The 21,583-nt window shown below is 31.6% G+C and overlaps 1 protein-coding gene across 4 annotated transcripts in view; it reads right to left on the reverse strand.

The window, feature by feature from the left end:
- LOC107949634 (ADP-ribosylation factor GTPase-activating protein AGD1) overlaps window positions 1-15,315 on the reverse strand; it is a 28,020-nt gene extending 12,705 nt beyond the window's left edge. For 3 of the 4 annotated variants that reach the window (XM_041090170.1, XM_041090169.1, XM_041090172.1), the window contains exons 1-10: window positions 6,077-8,121; window positions 5,492-5,568; window positions 4,557-4,657; window positions 3,877-3,947; window positions 3,058-3,120; window positions 2,359-2,403; window positions 1,422-1,487; window positions 1,253-1,300; window positions 1,075-1,170; window positions 941-982 (exon numbers count right to left, since the gene is read on the reverse strand). In XM_041090170.1, the coding sequence (XP_040946104.1) occupies window positions 941-982; window positions 1,075-1,170; window positions 1,253-1,300; window positions 1,422-1,487; window positions 2,359-2,403; window positions 3,058-3,120; window positions 3,877-3,947; window positions 4,557-4,657; window positions 5,492-5,568; window positions 6,077-6,121 (654 nt within the window). In that variant the 5' untranslated portion in view covers window positions 6,122-8,121. Of the gene's footprint in view, window positions 1-940; window positions 983-1,074; window positions 1,171-1,252; window positions 1,301-1,421; window positions 1,488-2,358; window positions 2,404-3,057; window positions 3,121-3,876; window positions 3,948-4,556; window positions 4,658-5,491; window positions 5,569-6,076; window positions 8,122-13,048; window positions 13,094-13,184; window positions 13,227-13,296; window positions 13,378-14,825; window positions 14,932-15,050 lie in introns of those variants that run through there. The other variant, XM_041090171.1, reaches the window with a different exon arrangement.
- Between the last annotated feature and the right edge of the window lie 6,268 nt (window positions 15,316-21,583).

Consider the following 21,583-nt stretch of genomic DNA (forward strand, 5'->3'; position numbering starts at 1 on the left):
GGAAAATAAAACTGATTCTCTTGAGGCAAAGTTTTTTCTCTTTACTAGTGGGAAAAAGGTTTGTCAAAGCAGTGTTTGTGGAGAAAATGTGATTCAGGCTTATGACTTCCATCTACTTGGACTGACCCAAGATACTGTGCTAGTTATTTCCACCAGAATAACAGTATCATCCCTCATGGTATCAATTAAAAAATAGATTTAAGAATTTTGAGTCATTATCAAATACTAATGTGGACTAGTGTCATTTGCTTTTTGCAGTAAAGTAGATAAGAAAGATCATATCTGAGCTCTTATCATACCTTTTTCTCAAGTAGAAATCAATCTGACTGTAGCAGGTAGCTGGCAATGACAAAACTTGTATTATAGCTCCATTAATGCGTCATGGGCTCTTAATTTAGCATTGTAGTCCAGTGAAGTTTGTTTTGTATTCTCGTATCGAGAATAAAGTCAACTATATTCTCAATATTAGGATGATTGTTTAGTTTTATTACCTTTGGTCACCACAGACACTGGCAACAAAAGTTTTGCTTCAATTAACGATACATGCATAAGCTGGACAAGAAGAATTTCAACCCTATGGTTTGAGGGCACTAATTTTTTGCACCCCTATAATTTTTGCTATGGCTTGATGAAATATTTGGCTTTCTCTGCGAGCTACAAATTAATAACCTTCATCACTAGAAGAGGTTTGTTGGTAGATTCTTTCAAAGGTTCAATTTGTAAGGAAAGCAATGTAAGAAAAAGTTAATAGCATGTCTCAGTTACTTTTTGTAGTTACGAAAGTTTTGGCAGCTAGTTTTAGCAGCTTCGTTCAATCTCTTTTCTATTTTAAACAAATTATAGACTGGATGAAAGAATCTTAAGACCTTTAGCATGTTAAAAGGTATTGAAAATTAATGTTTCGTTTCATCTTATAGGAGGAAAAGTTAAGATGACGAACCTGATTAATGAAAGGTTCCATCTTATGTAAGAGTTCATATCCCTGCAAGGAACAAGGGTTCAGAAGTTGAACATATTAAAAAGATACCAACTGTAAGAGGAAAACAAGTTGTCATCATTTGAAATGTTCCACACCTGTTTGAAGAACCGTAGGTGAGCATCCATCATCCCACTAACAGCCTCCAAAAATTCAAATCTCTTTTTGGCTTCAAACTTGGAGAGAGTACTAACCTGGACACAGAACATGCACATTTGAAGCTTCAAGTAAACGAATATAAAAAAGAACAAGCACTTGTTGGCAAAAGTAACTTACCAGATTGAAGCGGGCTAGCTCAAATGAGGTTTTAGCAGTATGCAATTCCTGGAATGTCTCGCTACCAAATTAGATTTTGAAAGATAATGGTACCATTACAAAATAGCCCAACATTTTATGCACTTGTAGGATAAACTTTGGGTCAAGAAAAAGTTAATATTGTATATACCTCCTCTATGGCTGCAGCTACATCAGTCCTAGTGCTTTTCCTTAATGACAGAAACTTCTCTCGTGCCTGTATGCCAAAATGGGCAAAAACACCAATGGCCACCGTAAAGAATATACCAGCTATAATGTTTTAAAGAACTAACTTTAGAAAAATAGTTTACTAAAACCAGTTCTCAGGTTCATAACGCCTGGTTGTTTCAATCCTAAATGAAGTCTTATGCATGCATTACTCATAAGAATATCAAATAATTACTGCTGATTGGAAAGAAGACTTGATTTAGGTTTACTCTTTTTTTTTTAAAGGCTTCAATTTAGGTTTCCTTGATTGTTGCTTTAGCTACATGCAATTTGTTTCATCAAAGCTGCTAAGGAAACCATTATTGCTTAATATAAGAAATTAATTTAAATGAAGTAATGAACATGCTTTTCAAATATAATTATTTTGTAGAAAAAAAACCAGCCATTCTTTTATTTATAAACCTTCATTCTAATTTATAATTATTTTAAGTATCTTCGGTTATTTTTATAGAAACATTCCTTTTTCCATTTACTTACAGAAACCAAAAGCAAGTAGCTAAGGAAACAACCAAACAGAGGCCTTATGATAATGTTGAATTGGCCCTGTTCCCTATTGCCACCATTCCCCCTTCTGGTTTTTGAGTACGTCATCAAAAATTAACATCAAGGAAAGTTTACAAATGGTGTTCTAGAATGTGGAATAACCTATCAAAATGTCGTTGGTAACATGGTATTTTCTATTTTCAATAAGATCTGCATATGCTTCAAAGGCCCAGAAATTTTCTACCCACTCATTATCAATAAATTTAAATTTACAATCAATAATCATCACGATGATTAGAGGCATCCTTAATACTATAGAACTGAATCATAAAGAAGGTAAAGAAAAAAACTGTTTAACTTTTTGATTTGAAATTCACCTGATCATATGTAAGTGAAGCCTTGTCGAAAGGTTTTCGGGCATCCTGAAACAATGGTTTAACAGTGGGTCAGAAAATATGTAAGAAATCAGTTCACATCATCAAGACTGTCACGTATTAAGTTGTTTCATTATTTGAGTGAACTCAGATAGAAGCTGGTCACCCGAGTCTGCAGTGATATAGAAGCAGGTGACACCATTTGTAGCCAGGTAAGAAGGCGGTAAAAGAAGGTAACCATAGACCTTATTCATCTAGGACAACTACGACAAGTAACTGAACTTATCCACTATGCATGCAGACAAATAAGGCATTAATGGCACTCTGCTGTTCTCAAAAGTACCCTAGGAATTTTCAATGGTACATGTAGGCAAATCAAATGTCATAAAAGTGCCCACAACATTCTCATTTTTTAACTTTCTCCTTTCCAACAGCAACAAAGAGAAATATTCCACTAAAAGTAAAAGTTGGCTCTATTCTCCCAATATTGTTACATTAAATCATGTGAATATAAGTTAAGAAGTAAAAGAAGGGAGAAATTCTAAACAATATCGTCTTCATGCTTCATAACAAAGAAAACACTGTAACTTCGGAGCTGAAACTAGTGATAACTAACAAAATATCAAGTTATTTTAATAAATACAACACCCGTCATTAAGATGATAAGAACTTAGATGAAATATCTCAGATGATAAAAAGTACCTTGATATCTTGCAGATCGATATTGACAAACTGCAGCAACCTATCATTTAGCATGTGCTCTATCTGAAAAAGGTAAATTACATGTGTTAAAAGATGGAAGTAAATTAATTAAAAATATTTCACCATACCTCATAAATTAACTACTTTGCTAGGATGGAACAACTTTAAAAAAAAAAACACTTCTAATTGTAGCAGACAATGTCAAGCATATTGAAAGAGAGAGAATGACCTACCATAGAGCAGTTGAATGTGCTAGCAAATTTTAATGGAAGTGATGTGTCGTGTAAGGAAGTGAAAGAAATTTGACATAAGCATACAAATTATAATTGATGAACAACTACCCAGTTCATTCTTGTAAGATCACACCTTAATGTAATGCTATAGATACTTTAGGTGTAAATAAATCTTGAAGACAAAAATCCTACTTATTAAATCATTTAAATAGTTAAGGCCTGAATTTGAGTCTGAACATTTAGATTTGGAAACTTATACTTGCTCTAGAGGAGAAGAACCCAATCACCTTCCTTCTATTGTATCACAGGCTTCTTGTTGTGAATTCTTGAGGTTGGTCATTAGGTGCATAATTAAGACTTGCATTGTCCTTTTTCTTTGTAATTATTCATAATTTACACTAAAAATGCTCAAGATGAAACCGGTTCTACAACTACAAATTTTAATAGAGATTTATACTCCAAGAGTAAATCATACACAAACTTAAGTAATATCACCAAATTCAATAGTCAAAACCCTACAGAAAATATAAACATATTACACAATGTTTTTAACAGTGTGTATCTCTGAAATCACAAAAGTCACTACCTGTGAGCGAAGAACTTCCTTGTATGAGGCAATTTCTCTTAATGCAACAGTGAAATTTGTCATGACTGGACCTGAATTCCATCATTAAGAACAGCACTAATATGATGAGCAATTTATTGCATTTCCTGACCTTAAAAATTGACTTACTTTTTGTATACCAACCTTGACATCAGTTTAAGTAACACCATAACACCAAAATAGCAAAATGGCCTAATTTACACAATAAAAGCATAAGTAGCTAAGTAAAACAAAATGTTGACCATACGAGATTATTGTTCAAAAAAAAAAATCTTTTCAAGTATCTCCGTTTTAGTACATTTTTTTGAAACTTAACAAATTCAGTAATTAGCATTGATTTGTTCAGTTTATCAAAGAATGAAACAAACATTTCTTCTTATGCATCTCCTCTTAAGTACCAATTTATAAAAATTTGACAAATTCAAATAATTAGCATTTATTTGTCCTCGAACAAATTTTTTAAAGCATTTGCCTGTTCCCAAGGTGATAAGGACACAGGATGTATGGACAACACAGAACGGATCAAAAGTAACACAGAAAATAGACGTGATAAATCCAGTTAACACCATGCAATGCTTAAACGGACTTAGTCTTGAAGTAAATTGCAGCATATGCATTTTTAAGGTATTACTCAAAGAGGGTTAGGAAGCCAGAATGTGTACCTCCAAAAGCAACACATATAGGATCATTTTGCTCCCCTCCAAAAGTTTCAAGGGCATTTACGAAAGCAAGGTCACCAGCATACCCCTCTACAAGCCCCTCTCTGGTATTTAGAAGGAATAGACCATGTGAGATCATTCAATAATATATAATTGGAAATACCTGTTATGTGGCTGAAAAAATTTATATATAAATTATATATGTTTTTGGGAAAGAATTAGGTAAAATAAAACGACTAGTTTTCTCTTTAAAGTAAAAATTTATATATATCCCTAGTATTTTTTAGAACTACCCTTGATTGAAGTGGTCAATTGATGTAACTTTGATTTGTGACCCTAAACTCAGTTAGAATTTCTATTATAGTAATATTAAATTCAAGCAAAAACAAAACTTGGACAGCAAGAAAAAAAATTAACGATTCTTATTTGAATTTTTTGTGGACTTTCCAATTTTTAGATAAACAGAAGAACTATTAGCTTGAGCTTGTGTTACTAGTTACAAGATATGAGTTTCAGTTTGTTAGCTCTTATATAACTTAAATTAGAAGATTAGTATTTAACAAATAGCATGTTATCACGTTATATCCTCATTCTCAAGGCTGCTCAGGTGGTCTGAGGTCTAAGAAGGCTTAAACAGAACAAAGAAGGAGATCTCCTCGACCATAAATAGGAAAGCAAGTGCATATCAAGCCATAGCTTGAGACACCAGTAACAATTATGCATTAAAACTCATAAGCAGCTTCTAACTCCATGAGTTACTAAATATCTTCTTTTTGGGTTTTTCCCCCTTTTTCCACAGACTTGCCTTCTGCTTTATCAACGTAGAACAAACATTAGATATCAACAACTCAATAACACCACAATAACATCAGTTAAGAGATTGCTCTTCAAAAGGGTGTATGCAAACGATTGAAACAATAACAAAAATGTAAACCTACGTGTATTTTCGACATCCTTTATAAAACTTTAAACATCTTCCTCGCATCAACTCGGCATTCTCTTCCAAGCATTGCATCTGTTTCAGCAACCAATACAACAATTACTGCCAATATACAAGACAAACTAACCTAAGCATAATGCAAAATTATTAATAATACTAAGATTGATTTTAAAATGTTAAATGAGCAAGTACTACTGAGCTTTCCATAAAAAATTACACTACTTAAAAGAAGTATAAGGTTCCATTTAAAGCAGAGCAAGAAATGTTCTCGAAAAATAGAAACAAATTCATCGTTAATCCTGGAAAGATAACGTTTATTATTTTTTTTTGTTCTTTTTTTTTTTCAAAATAAACAAGATGACTAAACGAATGAAATAACCATTAAAAGATTTTATTACAGGAAAATGCAGATTGATAAATAGTGAATTCATATGGAAATAGACAAAGAGATCGTAACATAACCTTATATTCCGCTTCTAGTTCTCTTAAAAGATTTAACTAGGCATGCGATCTAAATGAAAATTTCATTTTTATCTGAAATAATTAGCGGCAAATAATTGCATCATTAAACAAGAAGAAGAACCTCTTGCCGAAGCATCGGTGTATCTTCGAGTTTGGTGAACTGCATTTTTGGAGAAACGCAGAATTTGGGTGGATCTTCTTCGTTTTGTGTAATGAAACTAATTATGAAATATGAGAGTGAGAAATGGATTTTATTTTATTTGTGTTTTAGGTATGGAAGGCTTTGAGAAAAGGGCGCAAAATTAAGAATGGTGAAATGAGATTTTCATTTTTATAGTTAGAAACTTTGAACTTCCTCCGCGAACTTTTATGGCTGTAACTATTTTTTAAAAAACAATGACAATTCAAAACATAACCCGCCTTTTCTGCTTCTCTCTCTCTCTCTCATACTTCTTTCCTCTTTCAAAAATTACCAAAAAGTAATTGCATTTTGCTTTAAAACAAAAAAAACTAAAAGCATAATTTAAAAGGGGGTTTCATTCTTATAAAATTATACAAACTATAAATAAAAGTGGTGACTGAATATTTCTTATATACAATAATTTTGTTGAAAATTCTAAATAATAATTATTAGATAACCACTCTTGATAATAAAAAACTCTAAAAGAATTCTTAACCGTATTGAAAGGAAAAGTATACTTGGGAGGTCCATGTATTATAGGGACTGAATAAATTTAGTCTCTCTATTATTAAATATACTAACTTAGTCTTTATATTATTAAAAAGCATCAAATAAATTCAAGTTATAACAAAGTTAACATTTATTGTATAAAAAATGTCTTAAAATTATTATATTTTAATTGCGGTTCAATTCAAAACAAAAGATTTTATTTACAGAAATATTATTAACTCTAGGAAACAGTTAATGACATTTTATTAAGTAAATGTTATGTCACACTCAATTTTCTTTAAGTTCTAAAAATTAATGGAGAGTTGAGAGTTAATTTAATAAAATAGTAAGTTGGCGGGCTCTACTGGAAAACTTGAAAAATTTTGGTGGTTGATTGGTAATTAGTTGGGAACCAATTCTGGTTCGGTTACATTGGAACCGGCTGGTTCTTTAGTGGGAGACAAAATGATGGCCGATGGATGGTTACTTGAGGCCTTAAACCGTGCGTAAGAAGGGTTATATATACGAGAGAGGAGGATTATTCTGAAGGTAGAATTCTCCTCAAATTTGTTTTACTTTCCTTCTCAATTGTCTTCTTTAGTTGCTCCGAAGGAGAGAAAATTGAGGAAACGCTGTATGGGGCAATGATCATGAGGATTGAGGTCAAGGAGTAGAAGATTCAAGGAACTAGTAAGTCTTTCTATCTTTCTGTATTCGTGGATTGAGAAAGGGGAGTAAGGATTTCTAAAATATCTGGAAAGCTTTTGAATGATATTGAATTATGGGTTTTAAGGTTTGAATACTTTCGGTTTAACTGATATATATGGTTTTCATGCCTAGTTGTCAAGACGAAGGAAACTCTGACATTTGAACAAGCTAAGCTGGTGAGGACGAAGGACTTAATCTGAGTTTTTATACTCTATTTTGGGTGCTATTTGTTGTTGTGCTACCAAAATAATCTGCTCGAGTGTCTGTTCTAAGTCCAGATTGAAATCCATGGTTGTATATGATTATGATGAATGGGTAAACTGTGCATGCATAACATCGTGGATATATATATATGATTGTTGGTATGTTCTCTGAAGGCACGATTTGGTTTTGGATTGACGTATTGAAAAATGGCATGCTATATGTTATAGTAATAAGTGAATTGTTGTTTATGAAAAACATGTTTTTAAAATGCAGAACATGGAGGGGGTTATTATGATAGGTTATATGAATCTAAGAAAAATTGACATGATGGAGGAATGGGCGGATTGTTATGGGATAAAAAGGAGTTTGGAGATATCGTGGAACGGATATCCACTAGTCCTTTAGGGTGACACCGTGACGATAGTATATAGGTCCTTCGATGTGACACCTCGAAAGGGGTTTATTGATTCTTCAAAATCAAAAGTTCATGGTTAGCCATGGCATGATCCAGTTGTGAACAAGTACACTTTATGGCGAAATGGAGTCCGTTAGGATGGTTAAAAAAACCTGTTAAGGCACAAAAAAAAAAGAGGAAATCACTATATGACTCACGCAGCGAGCAGTCTGACAAAATAAGCATGGCACGTCTACAAATGTGGGCAAACGCCATAATAAGAGGATTCGGCAAAATGCGAAGGTAAGTGAAACTGGTAGAAACGTTTTAACATGGGTATATGTGAGAGGAATGAGCAATTCCTTCAAAGTATTACCAAATAGGTATTTGTCATAAGAGTCCGCCAAAGTTTGATGAGTAAACCAACTTTGGCTGTAATAAAGCAAGGTAATTATACAAATATTAGTCCTAAGTATTCATAGGTAAAAGAGGGAAGTCCATCAATGAATCTCTTAAGAAGGAAGTCCGTCGAGGACTATCTTGGGTAGAAAGTTTGTTGGGAAATAATGGAAGAAACGGAGGTCCTTTAGGACTATATAGCGCGGAGAAGTCCACTTGGGACTATCAAATGTGAAAACCCGCTAAGGGAAATCTAAGAAAGAGATAGTCCACAGGGAACTATTTGTTATTGGAAGTATTTTAGTAGAACGGTCTGAGGCGGAGAAATCCTCCAAGACTATTTATGAGTATAAGTCCTCAAAGAACGGGGTGATCATATATCAACCAAAACTCAAATTCAAGACAACAAACGAGATTGTCAATAAATGAGTCTTCCTTACAAAAAGGGTTTATGCACACGCTAAGTCATAAGAAGAAAATTTTTAGGGTAATGCAATAAGTCTATTTTGAGTTCAGTGTGGAATGAAGAGATTAAGGTAAGGATCTGCAGTTGTAGTGAGATGTTTGATAGTCCACCAAAATTAATCGTCAAACCGCATATTCGTGTATATGGTACCTTGATGAGTCGAGCCAGAAAGGTAAAATGGGAGCCTAAGATGGACCTAGATAGGGTTGGGCCCCAAAAAGGGGTCATTTGAAAGAATGCGCCTATGATCAAATCAATCGGTATGTCCACCATTGATCGGTTCAACGAACGCGTGATTTTGTCAGAGATTTTTAAGTTTTGTACTCTTATTCTTATTTACCCAAAAGTTGAGAGCCTTTGATTTTTGTTGTATAGAATCTCATTAAGTTCATCTGAACTTACGATTGTACTGCTTTGTATGCAAGATTAAGGAATGACTTAAGGGTCATAGAGGGTCCAAGCCAGACATCGCCAAGTTTGCGAATGGCGCCATAGTTGTACCATACATATAAAGGGGCACCCTTAGAGGCTATACATCGGGGTTCAAATAAGAAGGCTTTTATTGAAGTTTTAAATTCCCAAGTCACTATATACTTATAAACTTAAACCTGCTCAGTAAGGAAATTTTGATTGTAAGAACTTTAGAAGCGGTAGAAAATTTATCTGTAGTGATATTTTGTAACCTATTGCTAACTAAAGAGATTAGAGTGAAGTTATGTGTAAATAAGAAACCTATCTTGGCAATTAAATATAGAATTGGTGTTAAGTATCTCGGGTTAATTGTGACACTTGGTACCTGGACCCAGCGATCGGGTCGGGTATAAGGTATTACATGTTAACTATATTCCAATTTGCCCTTATTTTATTCTTTTTGTTAATATAAGGACTAATTTGACCATTTAATATTAGAGGGACTAATTTGATCAAGTCCCTATATTAATTTGGTCTGGGACTAATATAAGGACCTCTAAATTACATCACCTTTCTTTTTAATGAAAGTTAAAATCAAGATAAGCATGTCATACATATAAGATAACATTTCATCCAGATCAGGAAGAATGTCATTTGGTTATATTTGCATTTTGATTATACTTAAAAACCAAAAATTAAAAATTTTGCAAGGTTTTTTAAAGACTGAGTAGGAAAAGGATCTTAAACAAAGCCTCGACCTTCATTAATGGTTCTTAAGTGATAGAATAGTAACATTTCAAGCCGATTTTGCCCTAGCTTCACATAATAATAAGTGTTTTCCTATTAGGGTCATTAGATGGGTTTCCTTAAAAGGTCAACAATTTGTATACATTTGTATGAAAGATTACCAACAATGACTAGAACCTAAATTGATGGTTGTTGAGTTAATGATTATGCACTAAAGACTAATTTAATTAGTAACTACCCACGAATCTCCACTAAGTTAAATAATTATTGGCCAAATTGAAATAGTTATTATTATTTTGATTCTTATAATTATTTTAGATTCACATGTTAAGTGGATGGACGTCCATGTTTTTACTAATTTATTGTGGTTGCCTCAAAGTGACGTAATCTAATAGGTGTGAGAATTATTGTTGTAATGACTACATTTTTGAAAGGTTTAATGTCAGAAGCATCCATCATTTAATATACTTTAAAATTGCTGCACATAAGGAATATTTACTTACATACAAAGATAATTAATTTGTATAACACTTTACACTTGACCTGGACGGCAGATCCGGATGTAAGATGCCACATTTGTTACCCAAGCAACTTAGAAAATATTTAAAACAAGCACCGAAGCTAAAAATTAAACTAGTGTGGAAATCTCAATTGAAGAATGTCATGAGTGTTAAATTCACTTAAATGAAATCAACCGAGCCCACGTGCAACAACCCGATGTCAAAGGTGGTCAAACACGGAGCTAAGTTCTGAGTCTTAGGTCAAACTAGCAAAATGTAAGGCTTTGTCTCGAGATAGTGAAGTCATGTCTAAACCTGATCATGGGTCGGCCCAAGCCAATGCAAGGTGTCTATGCCCATTACTAGGCTCGGGCCCAACTCAAAAATGGGCAAAAAATTCTGCCCAAGCTTGACCTAGATTAAAAATGTTAAACTCAAGCCCGCCCGTATTAAAAATTTTTAGATTATTTTTATATAAAAAAATTAAAAATATAATACATCAAATACACTAAAAACATTAAAATAAATGTTTCCGAACAAATTAAAAATACATTAAAAATGTATTTAAATAGCACTAAGATAGTTGCAACTTAGCAATCAAATACCTCCAAAATAGTAGCAAAATTAACAATAAAACAATAGTTATACAATATCCAAACGATAACAAAATAGTATAGCAATATAAAAGACAAACAATTCTTGTTGGAAGTTTGAAATTAGAAATACTCTATTCTACTCCATTCTATACTGCAACAAAATTGACCATGGAAAATAAGTTTACCTCTCTCTCATTGCTCATAAGTTGCCAATTTTGTTTAACTAATTAGCATTATCCTACTATATTTTTTCTTTTAACTAAAGGTAAAAAAAAAAAGAAAAGGAATCATTCAAATATTGGTTCTCTATAATGAATTTGGAATATTGAGACTACAATTGAGTCATTGACCATAAATATTTCTATAATAGCCGTAGAAAAATATTTAACAAATTTAAACCAAAAAATAATAGTAAGATTAAAGGTTTTACAAGTCTAATTATGGCCTCAGATTGGCACTTCTTTCGCTTATGTTTTCTCTTAGTTAACCTTCTATGCTGAAATAAAGAGTATTAGCACTACACCAAAACAGGCTTTTAGCGGCATTTTTTTAGGCCTTTAAAAGCACTAATGTTTTTTTTATGCTGAAATAAAAAGCGCCGCTAAAAGCAAGCGGAGCAAAAAATGCCGCTGTTGACAACGTCACTAATGTTTGCAACGTCTTTAGAAATAAACGCCGCTAAAGGTCATGACCTTTAGGCGGCGCTTTTCCCATAAATGCCGCTATAGGTCATCACTTTTAGCGGCGCTTTTCCCACAAACACTGCTATAGATCATCACTTTTAGTAGCGTTTTTCCACAAACGCCGCTATAAAACAGATCTTTAGCGACGCTTTTTCGTACAAACGCCGCTATAGGACAAACCTTTAGCTGCACTTTTCACACAAACGCCGCTAAAGGCATATCTTTAAAAAAATATTTTTTTCAAATAATATTTTTTTATGATAAATATTATATTATGTTTTAAGGATAAATAAAAAATATTATTTAAATTAAATTTTCGTAACACAATTAAAATCCAAAAGTTAGAACTCTCAAGTAAAAATAAAAATTTAGAATCAAAACTAAAATAAATAATACATATGCACGGTAATAAAACATACAATGCATTTTCTTGGTCAAGTAAATCTTGGTAATAAAAGATATAATACATTTACTTAATCAAGGAAATCGTGTAATGAACTTAAAGCAATGAGCCTTAGAGAAAAACTTTTGAGCATGGCTTCAAATTTGAACTGCAGATTTGGTGCCTACATATGCTCTGCATGAAAATAAGAGTAACTTAAACTGTTCAAACCATAGTGAACATGGCAAAGATAAGTAAATCAGTTCAACTCATTGTCCAGCCACGACCATACAACCTTAAAGCTTCAAGAAACCTGACCAAAAATCAACCTGACCACCAAATTGACTATAAAGTCAAGATTCAAGCAAAAAAGCAAATCTGATTCTGAAAAAAAGGAAGAAAACGATGGAGGAACTTTAAAGACCCAAGTCCTGACCAATCAAATGCGGAGCTAAAAATTTGATAATTGAATCAAACCAAAGTCCAAAGAAACTCTAGTAAGACTATTTTTATTTTTGTTTTTATCTATTTATTAATTATTTGTCATTTTTAGAGGGTGGTAAGCAGGGTTTGCAAAAGATAGCTTTATGCTTTAACATTGGCTTTAAGGCCTCTTGTGAATCAAATAAGTTTGAATACATGCTATCTCAGTAAGACAAAAGTAACTATACTAGATATTCAATAACTTGAACATAACTAGGTATGCTAAACACTATCAGGTTGCTAGTAATTCTCCTTATTGGGAGTCACATCCCAGAAAATAAGTTACTCCAAGAAGTTAGTTATGTTTAGGGAAAACTACATCATCAAAATATAATGATACTGGCATAACAAATCAAGAAAAAGCAAGACAGTTAAATAATTAATATGACAATAAGAATGGATAATAGTTAAATAATATAGAATAACACAACTTAAACTCTCATGTCAGACCTGTCCCATGATGACTTTCTCAACCCAAGGGTATGCAAATTCGCTCTGTAGATAAAAGTGAATATCTGTTATTAATATTTTCAGATTCAAATGAAAAAGAAGGCATGAAATTAGCCATATTTAGTTGTATATATACCTCTTTGCAGTTAAAGATTTCAATGACTGATTCTTTTAGTGCCTGTACAGAGGAAGTCATATAAATAATTTCTAATGGTCAACAGGTAAAGTCAGTTCTTGTAGAATATTACCTCTTGTTTACTTGGAAGCTTGGAACCATTTAATAGAACTAACTTAAGACTCCCGAACAAGTCATAATATGATAGATCAATCTGCCCATCATTCAACATCAAGAAGAAATGGTCAATTAAAGTTGGGAATTAAACTTAAATCATATTTTGAAATTTATCAAACAAGGTATCTGTGAAATGATCTGCAGAAAAGCAATGTCGATATATCGACTCCAATAAAGGAATTAGTTTGGTTTTAGCCTAACTTCATTGTATAATTACAAAGCCTGCCTTCAACATGAAATAAGAAAAATATAGCATGATGGATATGAGTTCAGGAAGTCAGCAACAATCATAAGAATCTAAGACACTACCATACAAGGATCATTTCAAGACTAACAAAATTTGACAATAGATAGTTATTTATCCAAAGAAAGGAAAGGAAAACAAATGACAGCATTCATACTAGCAAATTTTGCAAAGACAAACCCTTGTTTATTTGATGAAGGAAAGTTTTCCAGACTAAATAATATTTATATATATGCATAAAAATAATAAGTTTTGAGTGCAAGCAACTACATTATAATCATCATAAAATGAGTTACAAACATAAAGATTAAATTTGAAATCTAAATTAAGCTAATAAATTTAAATCCACGCCAATGTTATTATCACTAAACTAGTGTAATGAGCCACATACCAATGTCGTGTGGTTGGATTGCTTATTGATAGTGTGTAGAGGGCAGTGATTTGCTTCAATTTAACATATCAATATTTTATATAAATATAAATTAATTTAAACACATAAGATATATGACTATGAAATAAATACTCAAATCTACTCTCTTTTTTGTGTGTGTTTTTGCTAAATTTAAAAAAAAGACAACTTTTTTTTTTAGGTACAATAGCACAGGATAACTTTAGATGATGCTTTAAAGCGCATTCATTTATGGAATGAAATATATAGAAATGCATTTGTAAATGAAATGATGATATAATGTTGTTAAAATACAATATTTAACGTAATTTAATTCATTAATCATGCATATTTATATATTAATAGTGCATAGTCGAATTTGGTAAAATTATGCCTAAAAAGTGTTGCCAGAATCGGATAAACTCAGTATCCTTTGTTTCCTTTTTCTTTTAGAAAAAAAAGGAAAAAGAAACAGAGAGACAGATTAATAAAAACAACGCAACAGTGTGCTCCCAATACTCAATTTCAAATACGCAAGCTTTACTTTGATTAGAAAGGCACATTTACACTTTGTAATATAACTGTTAATACAATACCAGTCAAAGTATCGCTTATTATTATTATTATTTTAGTGTTCATATTTTAGGTTTTTGGTTGTTACTTTCGATAGAAGAATGTAGCTTACTGATACGTTACCAAGTTTCGGTATGCAAAAGTTTTAGACACTAAAACCCAAAAGATTGTGGAAACCGCATACTTGGGTTATGATTAGCTTCATTTTCTATTATGCGGTTCTTACCAATGAATTACAAATTCATATATAAAAGAAGTTTAAAAGAGAAAACGGCATCACCTTCCGGCATTAGTGTCAGCCACTTTTAAGAATGCAATCAAAGCATCCAACGCCTTCTCCTGCACCGGAGCATTCGAATCCGCCACTGTCTTTTTGAAAAATGGAGCTATATATTTGAAAATCACAAAGATCCACCAATCAATTGAGTAAATCAGATCCGAGTTGTTAAAAAAAGAAAACCTAAGAAATTTTTTTAAAAAAAACACAAAAATATAAAAGATTGACCTCATTAGCAGATCCTCGATCCTCGAGTCCTTCGGACCCGTGATGGAATCGCATAGAGCAGCTAAAGCTTGTGGGTTAAGAAAAGTTCTGTAGAGAAAAATTTAGGGTTCCCAATTTGGCGTTTAGGAATTGGGGTTGAGGAAGAAAAAATAGCAATGGGCATGGATTTAAAATTTTTTATTTATTAAACCAAAAACAATGAAAATGAAAATGATAATAAATGAAAAGGACGGTGTTTTTGTAAAGTTGGAGGTTTCAAGGCAGAAAATTAGGGATTTTAGGAGGAAAATTGGGGATATTAGGGAGGAAAATTATAAAATGGCGTGAATTTTTTAAAGTAAAATTATTTTTTCGGTATTTTTAATAAAAACGCTACTATTGTTTACTTTTTGCAGCGTTTTTTTATAAAAATGTCGTAAAAAATTAATTCATTTTGAATAAAATGATGTTGTTTTGCTCTGCTAAAAATTATTTATTTTGTTTGTTAAAAATTATTAGTTAAGTGATTTTATAAAACATTTATTATTTTTTTTATAAATTGAATTTTTATAAAAAAACTAAGTACTCTCAAAAAAAATATCGTATATTTTAATAAGAAAAAAATGATTAAATGGTTGTAATTAATTATTAAGTTAGAATTATCCAATGTAAGCAATTAATCTCTCACATATCAAATTTCTATTAAAGATTGAGACGTTAATCATGATTTTATATTATTCATTGCCGATCTAATATCTATTTTATTAGAGATATTTCTTCTTAACTAAAATATAACTATTTTACTAGATGTTCGATGTGGAATGATTTTAGTTTTTATATTTCATTTTTATTTGTTATAATTTGGTCCTATTCAAAATAGATAGTTACCTATCCATATCAATCTCTTACATTTTATTTATTTATCAATAAATAGTAACTCCTAAAACCATAATTCATAATCCCTAAAACCATAATCCCTAAACTTTAAAATAGTAACTCCTAAAAGCATTAATTAATTGTATAAAATTTTATCATTTAACAAATCTCAAGTAAACCTTAACATTAAACCCTAAATTAACCATTCAATACATATAAAGTCTATCTATTATATATCTCTTAAATAATTTAAACTATACTCATAATTTCAATATATTTAATTTATTATTATCTCTTTTATAATTATATAAGAACATATTTAAAATATAAATTAAAAAAATAATTAATCTAAACCCAAAACCCTAACCCGACCCTTGAATCCCTAAACCTTAAATCCCTAGCTCTTAACCCCTAACATCTAACCTCTAACCCCTAAACCTTAAATCTCAACCCTTAAACCATAATCTCTAATCCATAATCCCTAAATCCATACTCCCTAAACCTTAAAATATGAACTCCTAAACCGGCCTTAAATCTTAAATAATCATATAACCTAAACTAAAAACCCTAAACAAATTTATTATTATCTCTTTTACGATTATATAAGAACATATTTAAAATATAAATTAAAAAAATAATTAATCTAAACCCAAAACCTTAACTTGACCCCTAAATCTCTAACTCTTAACCCCTAATGTCTAACCCCTAAACCCCTAAACCCTAAACCCTTAAACCTTAAAACCCAACCCTTAAACCATAATCCATAATCCATAATCCATAATTCCTAAATCCATACTCCCTAAACCTTAAAATAGTAACTCCTAAACTGGCCTTAAATCTTAAATAAATCATACACCCTAAACCAAAAACCCTAAACTATAATGATAATTAATTAAATATTTTAAAATTAATACTATCTCTTTTACAATTATTAAGAAATTTTTTAATATATAAATTAAAAAAATCAGTAATCATGTATCCAAAAAACTTTAAAATTATTTTAAATAATAGTATTTTAATTTTTCCATGTGTTTTATTTCAAATTATTTCTACATGTCATTATTTTTTTCTGAAGATTTTAAATATTCAATTAGAAATAAATTGAATTTTATTTAATTAATATAAACAAACCAATTAAGATAAAATGTTTTTAGTGGCTCTTTTTCAAAAACGCTGCTAAAACCCCAAGCATTAGCGGCACTTTTTAAAAAATACCGCTAAAATCCCGAGCATTAGCGGCGCTTTTTAAAAAACGCCGCTAAAACACCAAGCATTAGCGACACTTTTTCAAAAACGCCGCTAAAGCCCCCAACATTAGCGGCACCTTTTCAAAAACGCCGCTAAAGCCCCCAACATTAGCGGCACCTTTTCAAAAACGCCGCTAAAACCCCAAGCACTAGCGGCGTTTTTTAAAAAATACCGCTAAAACACCGAACATTAGCGGCGCTTTTTTAAAAACGCTGCTAAAACCCCAAGCATTAGCGGCGCATTTTCAAAAACGCCGCTAAAGCCCCGAAAGGTAAGAAAATGACGCCGTTGGGCTTTGATTTTTTGCGGCGTTTTTCTCAAAAACGCCGCGAATGCTCATTTTTAGCGGTGTTTTTCAAAAAATACCGCTAATGCTCGATCTTTAGTGGCGATTTCCATAAAGCACCGCTAATGCTCGATTTTTACCGGTATTTTTTGTCCAAGCGCCGCTAAAAGTGCCGCTAAAAGTTTGTTTTGGTATAGTGTAGAGAACCACAATATATGTCAATGGAGAATGGTGTTGCTTGACTTGCTAGCAGTGTGTGTTGAGGGAATCAATAGTGAGTGTGTGGTGCTAGTTGGTGAATGATAATGGTGGTGGCCAATTGGTGTTAGTGGAGATTAGAGAGAACCACAACAGATGTCAATGGAGAATGGTGTTTCCTGACCTGCTGGTAGTGTGTGTTAAGAAAAGCGACAGTGGGATGTGGTGGTAACTGGTGAACGATGATGGTGATGGTTGGTGAGTGTTGGTGGGTTGGGTTTAAGATTAGGAGGTTGGGTAGTTTTTTGGGTTTTGACTTTTGAGTAATAGATTTAGTTATAATTGGGTTAGAGATTTAATATATATAACTATATTTAATTAATATAAGTTTTTATAGTATAAAGCAATTGGGTTGGGCTCAGGTAAAATAAAATCCTGTCTAATGCCTGACCTGCTTAGAAAATGAGCCTTATTTTTGTCCAAACCCATTTTTTTGGCCTATATTTTTGTAACAACCCAGTTTCCAGTACTGACAAAAATTACGGTTTCGGTACCCCATTTCCGTAAACCAAGTCCATAAATATTAAATAAAGATATTTATAGAGTTATTATATAGATGAATTAAAATTTGGATAGCCAATTTAGCTAAAATTTTGGTTAATTAGGGCCCAAGGACTAAATTGTAAAATTTCAATCACTATAGATTTTTAATTAGGAATTGGCTTGGGAACTTAAATTGCAATTAACCAAAGGTTCAAAATAGCAATTAGAACATGCACAAATAGGAGATAGTGGACTATAACGATGTGTGTTGATTAATTAAGCAAAATGTGATTAATTAAATGAAAACATGTTTAATTAAGTTAATTAACTATTAATCTAAGTATATATACATGAATTGGTGGATGGAGAGATAGTGTATCATTTTCTCCAACCAAAAAAAAAAGAACAAGGGAGGACGCCGTTTTAGGTTTTTAAGTTATTCGACCTTTAATTCAAGTAAGTCCCTAACCATTTTTCTTTGATTTTTATGGAAATTGAATCATGGTAGCTTGATTTAGCTACCTTATGTACTAATTTGTAGCATTTTTAAAGTTTTAGAAAGTTTTCATTGTTGAGAATTAGATGAAATTGGTGTGAAATTGTTAGAAATTAAGTTTAGATTAAGAAAATGACTAAATTGTAAAGCTTAGTTGTTAGTTTCGTACCTTGGGGTCCCAAATTAAATAAAATGCAAAACTATTTTGAAATGTTGGTAGGAATAAAAAGTAGGAGGTCTCTAATGAATATATGTAAAATCAAATTTCGATCTGAAGTTTTAAATTGAAAGTTATGTGTGCCTTAGGTTTAGGGATTAAATTGAATAAATTATAAAATATGGTTGATATTGTAATTGATTACAATTTGGATGAAATTTCATGGTATTATATGTTATGTGATTTTATTTAGCTAGCGTTGACACGGAACCATCAAGAGGGAAAGGAAAATCGAAAGTCATCGACGAGTAGCGCAGAAATTCGGTTTGTATTCTTATGATTCGGGAACCATTTACTTTTTGCATGTTTATGTCATTTTTTATTATATGGTATTAATGTGAGTTACCAATGGTTATTTGAGCTGATTTGATATGGTGAAGATTGATTATTAAGATAGGGAGTAAATTGAATAGAATATAAAATAGTATGATTTAATTAATATGTGCTAATGGTATGAAATTGAGTTGAAGCATGATGTTTTATATGATAAAATAATGATTTGTTGATAAATTGAGAATGGAAGAATTTGAATTGAACTATATATAATGAATCAGAAATTTGTTACCCTATTAGATCTTCAAACCGAGTTAGATATAATTGACACGCCATAGGATAAGATTATTTGATTGAAAGCTATCACTGTTGTAATAGCTTCATTTTCAGTGGTGATGGAACAGTGGTTTTGGGACCACAAATTTCTATCGCGTCGACTCGTAAATATTAGTTTTAGAATATTTATGGAGTCACTAAGGTCATATTAAAATTTGATTCAAAAATATTAACGTTTAGATAGTTAATTAATAAAAAAGGACTAAATTGTAAAAGGTGCAAAACTTGGTAGTTATTGTATTTAGTTGATTAAATATCTTCAAGGTTAATTGAGGAAGGGTTAAAGTGGTAATTTAGCCCTAACTAACATAGTTAGACGGCTAAACCAAAAGAAAATGATAAAATAAGGTGATTTTTAATGGCAAAATGGTAATTAGGTTAAAATAAAAAAATAAAAAAATATGAAATTATCATCATCTTCTTTAATTTTGCTTGTGATAACTTAATTCCATGGATGTTTAGCTTGGGAGAGTCAACCAAGAACAAATTCTTTGCATGTGAGTGATTTTTAAGCCCGTTTCTTGTAATTTTTATATTTTTTAGATCATTGCAACTAGGTCTAGCTAGCCCGTACCTTCGGTTTTTATCCTGTTAAAAATTTTGGAAGTTTCCATTGATGAATTTTGAATGTTTTTGATGAAAACCATGTATTTGGAACTTTGATTGTGTTGTTTGATGATTTTGTAAAGTGATTTTTGTTAGATTTTCATTTTAGGATTAAATTGTGAAAATGTCAAAATTTTAGGGTTTGATAGTGAATTTAAATTTCAATAGGGATTGCTTAAGGGCCTAGTATATTTGGATGGAATATTTACTTGAGAAAAATGGTCAAATTGAGGAATTTCGGGTCTAGGGATTAAATTGTAAAAATTGCAAAAGTCTAGGGTAATTGTGTAAATTCAAAAAATAGAAGGGTATTAATTGTAAAATAAATTGGAATGTGAAATTTAAGCTAATAATTGAGAAATTCTATATTTTAGATCAAGATCCTGTAGATACTTGTGGAAAATGAAAAATAACAGAATAGTCCGTAAACTTCTGTAACTACTACAATTCAGTCCAGGTAAGTTCGTACGGTTTAGAATTTAGCATTTATATGAATTATTGAGTAGATTAACATGGTACAACGCATATATATAATTGCTGATAATGAATGGTTATTTGAGATATATTATTGATTTTAATGCTCAGTTTGGATTGAACATGGGATAGAGAACAATCGTGATTTGGTGTGTTACGGGGGATTGGAGTGGAGATGGTATTAAAGGGATATATTTACATATTACTCGAGTAAACCAATGTTCAGCATTTGTTGTGAACTCTCATGTTATACTCTCTATTTGGTGTGTTTCGGTTGGACTAGCTCTTATGAGCATTAGTGTGTTTTGGATGGATTGGCTCGTGTGAGCATCTGGTGTGTTTCGGAGGGATTAGCTCATGTGATCATCTGGTGTGTTTTGGTTGATCTGACGATGTATTCCTATCCGTAAGTCGTTCGTCAGATTGAAAATCTTAGTAAGGTAACTTGTTGAGTAATTTTGATGAAATCCATTTATATCTGAGCTTTGAATTGATTGTTTGTGATTTACCAATGGGGATTGTGGATGACATGAAACTTTCATGGTTGTTATTACTTTTGAATTGTTATACTTACTTCAGTAAGATTTATCGTTTTAATACGTCGAACTTACTAAGCTTCATTGAGCTTACTAGTTTTAATCTTTGATTTTGTAGATACTTAGAAGGTTGGACAATCGGATCAACACTCAAGTCACACCATCCAACTTATTTTGGTAGTTTTTGGAACATTTATTTCTGATTATATGGCATGTAATAGGTTTGAATGTTGCTATTATTAATGTTTTGAATTATGTAAATATTGTAATACCCAATTTTAGCCCGGGCTCACAAAAAAATAATAAACCCAAAATAATAAAACTAAGTCTAAGTCTAGTACAAAATTTTATCATTTGGCCCGATCGGAATGACCCATTCTTGAAAAGGTTGAAGGTCCATCTACAAGCTTATGGAAACATAATCTTCAAGGATATGCAATCTTAGATATGATATGCAATCTTAGA

The sequence above is a fragment of the Gossypium hirsutum genome, chromosome D03 (genome assembly GCF_007990345.1).
Source record: "Gossypium hirsutum isolate 1008001.06 chromosome D03, Gossypium_hirsutum_v2.1, whole genome shotgun sequence".
In the NCBI taxonomy this organism is placed as follows: Eukaryota; Viridiplantae; Streptophyta; class Magnoliopsida; order Malvales; family Malvaceae; genus Gossypium; species Gossypium hirsutum.